Source organism: Pan paniscus, chromosome 1 (genome assembly GCF_029289425.2).
Source record: "Pan paniscus chromosome 1, NHGRI_mPanPan1-v2.0_pri, whole genome shotgun sequence".
Lineage (NCBI taxonomy): Eukaryota > Metazoa > Chordata > Mammalia > Primates > Hominidae > Pan > Pan paniscus.
The window spans coordinates 159,179,757-159,188,306 of record NC_073249.2 but is presented as its reverse complement, the minus strand read 5'-3'; the positions used below and the strand labels follow the sequence as shown (position 1 = coordinate 159,188,306).

The 8,550-nt window shown below is 45.7% G+C and overlaps 1 protein-coding gene across 1 annotated transcript; it reads left to right on the top strand.

The window, feature by feature from the left end:
- The first annotated feature begins 4,138 nt into the window (after positions 1 to 4,138).
- Positions 4,139 to 7,298, top strand: GADD45A (growth arrest and DNA damage inducible alpha). The gene is made up of 4 exons (XM_003807870.6): positions 4,139 to 4,495; positions 4,982 to 5,083; positions 5,307 to 5,544; positions 6,623 to 7,298. The coding sequence occupies exons 1-4, from the start codon at positions 4,452 to 4,454 to the stop codon at positions 6,734 to 6,736; spliced, it is 498 nt and encodes a 165-aa protein (XP_003807918.1). The 5' UTR covers positions 4,139 to 4,451; the 3' UTR covers positions 6,737 to 7,298.
- The last annotated feature ends 1,252 nt before the right edge of the window (positions 7,299 to 8,550 follow it).

Sequence of the window (8,550 nt, the reverse complement as noted above, 5' to 3'; positions counted from 1 at the left end):
CAGGAGGCTGAGGTAGGAAGATCGCTTGAGCCTGGGAGTTCAAGACTGCAGTGAGCTATGACAGTGCCACTGCACTCTAGTCTGGATGACAGAGGATGACCCTGTCTCAAAAAAGAAAGAAAAAAGCAAACTCACAAATCTGTTCAAGGTGCAAAAACAACCTATCAGTGGCCAATCACCAACTCAGACCACCTACTTTCCTCACCAGTGATTAGGCTACAAAGCAGAGACTCTCAGAACATTCCTCCCATGATAGAAGCCTTCTGATACACACCGACAGAGAGGTAAGGGGTTAGGGGGTGTTGATCTTGAAGAATGTTCTAGTTAGTCTCTTCATCTGACTTCTCCACTGGCTGGGCCTTGCTTGGCTGGTGAAATGTGAGCAGCTGGTGGCAGCACAAGGTGGCCAGCCCAAAGCTCAAATCAACACTATGATTACTACCATGATTCTTAATAGCTGAAGAGAATTTCCACAGGATAAGGATTTATTGAACACACAAAAAAGATGGCATTAAGAATATTATACTAGTTTTTTGTTGTTGTTTTTGTTTTTGTTTTGAGACGGAGTTTCAATCTTGTCACCCAGGCTGGAGTGCAATGGCACCATCTCGGCTCACTGCAACCTCCACCTCCAGATTCAAGTGATTCTCCTGCCTCAGCCTCCCGAGTAGCTAAGATTACAGGTGCCTGCCACCGCGCCTGGCTAATTTTTGTATTTTTAGTAGAGCTGGGGTTTCACCATGTTAGCCAGGCTGGTCTCAAACTCCTTAGCCAGGCTGGTCTCAAGCTCCTGACCTCAGGTGATCCACCCGCCTTGGCCTCCCAAAGTGCTGGGATTACAGGTGTGAGCCACCACACCTGGCCCCAACTAATTTTTGTATTTTTAGTAGAGGTGGGGTTTTACCATGTTGGCCAGGCTGGTTTTGAACTCCTGACCTCAGGTGATCCGACCTCCTCAGCCTCTCAAAGTGCTGGGATTACAGGCGTGAGCTACTGCACCTGACAAGGAACCTTATGATTTTTAACAAGAAAAAATAATACAATACAATTCTAGGTAGGTGGAAAATACATCCATCATAGTTGAACTGATCTTCTCCTTTAATGTGGACAATGATCTAATACTGAAATAACAAGCATTATATTTCTTTCAGATGTTAAAGCATTGATTGTTTTTTGAAAGAAAGAAAGAATAATTCTGCATTATGGAACCAGTAGTAGGAATGCATGTAGGATAAGCATGACTAAAATATCAAAAAGATCTTTAATATGCAAAGCAGGTAGCAGTGCTAAAATAATTGAACAATTCTTGAGTATATATTTCCATATGATTTCCAAATATAATCATTTGGTATCTTTACAAACATTACTACAAGAGCATTCTACTCCTGTGTACTTGGCAGTTGTCAGAGTTACCTGTAGTGGTTTTTAAAATGACATCACATATTGGAGTTATCACACTGATTATAAAGAAATATATATATATATAATATTGATATAGGAAATTTCTCTGATTTACCATTGACTACCAATGTCCTCCAGGACTAATAAACAGTTATGATAAATCAACTATGTCCATTCTAATGTGTAACTACAATCTAACTGTGTAGCTAAATGCAGTTTTTACTTCCAGCCATGAGGCCCAACTTTGAAGATAATCACTGAGAAAACATTCTAGGTATACTCAGCAATCAGGCAAAATGATGTAACATATCTGAGTCAGAAAGAATGACAAATGAATATTTTTGCATACTGGAAGCCCAAGCTTATCTCAGAGAAAATCCCCAAAATACTTGGGCAAATAACTTTCTGATGAAGTCAAATACAGCATGCAGTATAATTTTTGAGTGGAGGACTAAGCCTATAATAAGAAGTAACCATTTGATATCACATTTTTACTGGATATAGTCGACTTGGGTGGGGCACTTTAGGACTGTGGTTCATTTGAATTGGTGTAAACAATACACCGGTTCTACTGTCCTACAGCCTCCATTCAGATGACTGAAGTCATGGGACTTTCAGCATAGCTAGCTGATGACAGTGCATACTATTTTGTCCCAAAATCCAGTTCAAGCGTGGACATACCAATAACAGCCTAAGCTCTTTAAAGGCAAAGGACCAGGAATTGTACAGTTCTTGGTATAGAAGAAGACAGGCAAAAGTGTTTTTTAACTAACGTTAAATGTGCAATATGTTAGAATTCATGCAATGCACAGGACTGCAGGATTCTGATATCTTATTTAACTCTCAGATTCTATTCAACTCAATAAACCTTGACTGTGCTTCTACTAAATGCAGGTATTGTACTAGGAGCTGAGGACACCAAACCGATGAAGTCCTTGCTGTCAAGAAACTCACATGATTCCCTAATTCTTTGTCAGCTTGCTGTGATCACATTTTCTTCCCAAGAACCTCTAAGAAATGCCTAGTGGATAGAACCTTGGAGTTCCACGGAACATATTAACAATCGCCAAATGATGACTCAGGCTAGATTGTGTAATTCAGGTTTTGTCTGCAAAACTGAAAATGCTTCGGTAACCTACCTAAAGTTCAATGTTGAGGAATTCTTTAAGAAAGACATCAAATGTTAAGATTTAAGGCATAGATATGAGATACATAGTCATGCTTAGGTGAATTATGCACTGACCATGACCATTTCTTTACTCAAATGTTGTCCATGGCTGACAACACAGTGAAAAAATGAGTGCAAAATGACAACTCAAATAAATGAACCAGAAAACCTATCACTTTTCTTTTCCACCAAATTAAGATCAAGAGAGCTGGAGAATATTTTGTCTAGAGTGATAAAAACATAAGGGTGCAAAACTTCCAGGTACCTTTGCAGAAATTACTTCTGTGACCTTTGGCTGTACAGCAACCTTAATAATGCAAGCACTGTTTTGAATGCAAGCATGTGGGAGCCATTTTCACCACTTTTGATGACTTCAGTAGGTTTAAGAAATGTTTTTGCTTTTATTGCATAAACCATAAAACAAAGGAAGGGACTTTTGAACTACTCAGTGAGAGTCTATATATTAAAGTTTGTTTTTCAAAAATGTGTAACTACCATTTGCAGTTTTAAAGGTCTGCTTTCCACCTACAAGTTGCCATTATCTCAAAGGTGAAATTTTAGCATATGACTAAAAACTTCCTATAGTTACAGCTTCATGATTCAGCATCTAACATCAATAATTCACAGTGAGATCATAGGAGGCTCTCTGTGGAAGGTAACGACATACGTTAGGAAAGGAAGCTTAGGGCATATCAAGAGCATTTTGAATTTAGACTTGTGGGCTGTGTGGGTGTCAGATGGTTGTCTCTCAGCTGGTGGGCGTCCAGAAGGATCCTTGTTTGGGCAAGGCTCTTTGAGAAAGGAGAATCTGGGTTGCCAGGGATTCCCACATGTGGTCACCAGCTCCCCACGCAGACCAGCTCACGATTTCCCAGTTACACCGGGCAGGTGGGAAACCGTTCTGCTTTCTGTGGAAAAGATTCTAACTTGGTTCCCTGCCATCCCTGAATACAAACGGGTTGGTTTTTCTTTTTTGAGCTTCCAACCCTTGCAGCTTTCCAAAAATAAATCAAACCAGCCATCAGGGCACCGAAATAATACTACTGCTAATAAGCAGCTTCGCCTAGACTTAGATAAACAACACTTCTGAGGTAAACTTTGCCCCGGAGGTCTGGAGACACTTTTTTAATGTAACCTGCTTACTAATAATTACTAGACTTCAGTGCATTAACCCTGGAAATAGATTTTAATAGCCACCCCTTAAAACAAAAGACATGAAAGGATAATAAGAAAAAAGTGCCGCAACTATTATAGAAGAACACTTGGCAGCCTGCTTCAGCCCAAGCTGAGGCCACCTCTAGCCTCTGCTAAAGCCCTCCACTCCCAATGGTCCCCGCCAACCGGATAAGAGTGCGCGCGGGACCCGCCTTCCCCTCTCGGCACCGCCCCCGCCCCCGCCCCCTCGGCTCGCCTCCCGCGTGGCTCCTCCCTTTTCCGCTCCTCTCAACCTGACTCCAGGAGCTGGGGTCAAATTGCTGGGGCAGGCTGATTTGCATAGCCCAATGGCCAAGCTGCATGCAAATGAGGCGGAAGGTGGTTGGCTGAGGGTTGGCAGGATAACCCCGGAGAGCGGGGCCCTTTGTCCTCCAGTGGCTGGTAGGCAGTGGCTGGGAGGCAGCTGCCCAATTAGTGTCGTGCGGCCCGTGGCGAGGCGAGGTCCGGGGAGCGAGCGAGCAAGCAAGGCGGGAGGGGTGGCCGGAGCTGCGGCGGCTGGCACAGGAGGAGGAGCCCGGGCGGGCGAGGGGCGGCCGGAGAGCGCCAGGGCCTGAGCTGCCGGAGCGGCGCCTGTGAGTGAGTGCAGAAAGCAGGCGCCCGCGCGCTCGCCGTGGCAGGAGCAGCCCGCACGCCGCGCTCTCTCCCTGGGCGACCTGCAGTTTGCAATATGACTTTGGAGGAATTCTCGGCTGGAGAGCAGAAGACCGAAAGGTGAGTCGGCCTGCGGACTCTTCCGGCCCGAACTTCTCTTACCTACCCCGCGCTCCCCGGTGCAGCCGGGCTGTGGAAGGCTTGCAGGGGAGGAAGCAGAAAAGTTTGCACAGGGCAACTCCCGCCCTTGCTCCCTCGGGACTCTCCGTGGAGCTCCCACGGACTGAAAGAGCGTGCCCCCCAACCCGAACGAGCCCCGCCGGGGCCTTTGCAAAGGGCAGCAGTGGCCGTCGCTGCCCGTGCGGCTCCCGTGGCTGGCAGCCTGTGGCAGGGGCACTCTCGGGACTTCTCACGGGACGCCTGGTCCTTGGGCGTGCAGGGGTCATGGGGGGTGACGGGGCCGCGGGAGCGCCGGGTTTTCGTAGAGCCCAGGTGCGCGGTGGTGCTTGCATTCGAGAGGGAGGGGCGTGGTGCCGGACGAGGGGGGCGGCGATGGCCCCGAGGGCACCGGGGCTGACGGGACCCCTCGCCCTTGCCCGCGTGTAGGATGGATAAGGTGGGGGATGCCCTGGAGGAAGTGCTCAGCAAAGCCCTGAGTCAGCGCACGATCACTGTCGGGGTGTACGAAGCGGCCAAGCTGCTCAACGTGTAAGTGGGGCCCTTGCGCGTCCCCCGTGGCACCCCTTCCCGCCCCAGCCCGGGAGGTCGCCTTGGCTGGGCGCCCCTCGCCCGGCCGGGCCACTTCCTGTCGCTTTTCTGCCTGTCTCGGAGGGGAGGGGGCGAGCGGGCCGGGCGGCGACCCCCAGGGACCCGGGCAGGGGTTGAGGGCGCCCGCGCTGCTGCGCTCACTGGCCCCGCCCGCTGCCCCCAGCGACCCCGATAACGTGGTGTTGTGCCTGCTGGCGGCGGACGAGGACGACGACAGAGATGTGGCTCTGCAGATCCACTTCACCCTGATCCAGGCGTTTTGCTGCGAGAACGACATCAACATCCTGCGCGTCAGCAACCCGGGCCGGCTGGCGGAGCTCCTGCTCTTGGAGACCGACGCTGGCCCCGCGGCGAGCGAGGGCGCCGAGCAGCCCCCGGACCTGCACTGCGTGCTGGTGACGGTAAGGGACTGGGGGACTGCAGCCTGCAGGGTAGAGCCCCGGAAGGACGGGAGTCAGGGCTGGGTTGCCTGATTGTGGATCTGTGGTAGGTGGGGGTCAGGAGGGTGGCTGCCTTTGCCCGACTAGAGTGTGGCTGGACTTTCAGCCGAGATGTACTAGTTTCATCATCAGGATTTTCTGTGGTACAGAACATGTCTAAGCATGCTGGGGACTGCCAGCAGCGGAAGAGATCCCTGTGAGTCAGCAGTCAGCCCAGCTACTCCCTACCTACATCTGCACTGCCTCCCGTGACTAATTCCTTTAGCAGTGCAGATTAGATAAAGCCAAATGAATTCCTGGCTCACCCCTCATTAAGGAGTCAGCTTCATTCTCTGCCAGTCAGAGCTAAAAATAGAAATTGTGTAGGAGACAAACCTTGTTAATTCCCTAGAAATACATTAAGAGGATAGAGTGGAATTTTTTTTCTCTGCAATCTTGCATTTTTTTAATGGGTCTTTTTTTTTTTTTTTTCCTGATAAAAACCTTTGGTAGGTAGGGAAGTTATGTTTTCAGGGGTAAATGTGCTACTTTTGTCTTCTAAATTTTGCTCTTTTTTGACTGGTCTAGTCAAGTGACAGCCCGATTATTTTGCTACTCCTTAAAAGTACTATTCTGTCTCTTGGAGTATGGTTGATGGCAATTCCAGTTAACTGCTGTGCAGCTCTCATCTCATTGTGCACACAGCATGGAAATCTTTCTCAAAACTGTTTCACTCAGGTCAGGGTAACAAGTTTGGTAGAGCAAACCGGTGAATGATACTCTCATGCAAAACTGAACAGATATGCAAACATATGTATGTGGTTCAGCTTGGGTTGCATGGGTTCAGACTTTGCAATGTGTAGTTTAATAGGTAATTACCCTTAACGCTTTTGCAGGGAACCCAACTACCTTGAAGAAACTTTAATTTTTTTGTGCTTCTAATTTGTCTCCATGTCACATAGCCAAAATATAGAATGTTCAAGTGTTTTCTCCTCAAAAGTATAATTACTAGAAAATACTGGTTTTTAAAATAAGTTTATTTTTATAAATTTGTTTCCAGAATCCACATTCATCTCAATGGAAGGATCCTGCCTTAAGTCAACTTATTTGTTTTTGCCGGGAAAGTCGCTACATGGATCAATGGGTTCCAGTGATTAATCTCCCTGAACGGTGATGGCATCTGAATGAAAATAACTGAACCAAATTGCACTGAAGTTTTTGAAATACCTTTGTAGTTACTCAAGCAGTTACTCCCTACACTGATGCAAGGATTACAGAAACTGATGCCAAGGGGCTGAGTGAGTTCAACTACATGTTCTGGGGGCCCGGAGATAGATGACTTTGCAGATGGAAAGAGGTGAAAATGAAGAAGGAAGCTGTGTTGAAACAGAAAAATAAGTCAAAAGGAACAAAAATTACAAAGAACCATGCAGGAAGGAAAACTATGTATTAATTTAGAATGGTTGAGTTACATTAAAATAAACCAAATATGTTAAAGTTTAAATGTGCAGCCATAGTTTGGGTATTTTTGGTTTATATGCCCTCAAGTAAAAGAAAAGCCAAAAGGGTTAATCATATTTGAAAACCATATTTTATTGTATTTTGATGAGATATTAAATTCTCAAAGTTTTATTATAAATTCTACTAAGTTATTTTATGACATGAAAAGTTATTTATGCTATAAAGTTTTTGAAACACAATACCTACAATAAACTGGTATGAATAATTGCATCATTTCTTATTGTGTGCTCTTGTTTCTTTTAACTTGTACTTTATTAAACACATTTTACTGACGCTTTGCTCTATACCAGGTCTATAATCAGAAAGCAGGTGATTTAAAGGAGTTGGAGTTGTCAGGAAAAAGGGATGGTTAGAGATTCAGCTTGCAAAATTTGAATAATTAAAGATCAATGATAGTAGCGCTGTAATAAGATTATACACAAAATGTTGAGGAGGCAGAGAGGACAGAGTGACTAAAGTTACCTACCAGTTTTTACTGAAGAGAGATCATTTTATGTTGGTCTTAGTGAGTTTTATTTCCCTAGTTACAGAGGGCAAAGGGATATTGCTAGCAGCTGCATTAGTTTGTGCAAAGGTGTGGAGGCCTGAAAGACCACAACCAGGTCAGTAAAAACAGAGTGATTCTGTGTGTGTCTCTGGTGTAGAAAGATAAGGGAGCAACGGGGCTGAAAAGGAAGGTGGGGATTAGGCCCAGGCTGTGAAGGCATTCTGTGTTACCCTTATGCATTTGGGCTTCCTTCTGTAAACTTCAGGCAGATAGCGGAGCCCCTGAAGGAAGTGGCATGATCAGTGTTCTAGGAAAGTAACACCAGGGTCTGTGAAAGATGATTATTGGGATGAGCAGCTGTAGGTGACAAGGCCAGTTAGGAAGTGACTAAGAATCCAAGGTTGTGCATTTTGCAGAACCATTTTTACAGAGCAAACAGGGAAGTGGCCAGGCAAGGTTTTTTGCTGCCCCTAGTCTCTTCCTAAAGCTTTGTGCTTTCCAGCTGAACATTTCTATGGTTCTGAGGGGTCTGCTTAAATTCTATCAGATGGAATAGATGGCAGAGAAGAAAAGCAAAAGAAAAGTCTTCAGTAGAACAATCATTTTTAGTTAGAACAGTCACTTGATAATTAGCTCCAACAATCTTGTAGGCATAGACCAAAGAAAGCAAAAATGCTTATGGAGGCAAGGCCTAGCCTTGCTTTTGTCCACAGGAATTTTCTTGTCCTATTTCTCAAACCGTCCCCCTTATGGCTCCCCTGCCATCTGTCTTTCATCCTAGTCATGACTACATACAATCAGAAGAAAGGGTAGGGAAAACCCACTAATAGCAACAAAAAGCTCCAAGTTTCTGCATATATTATGAATACATAGGTCCATGAGCCCTTCACCTTGCAAATGACTCTCTTTTCCCACATCTGCTAGAAATGTGGGTTTTTAGGCCTTGTTTAGGCTTCTTGTATCTTTTCACAAGTGACTTT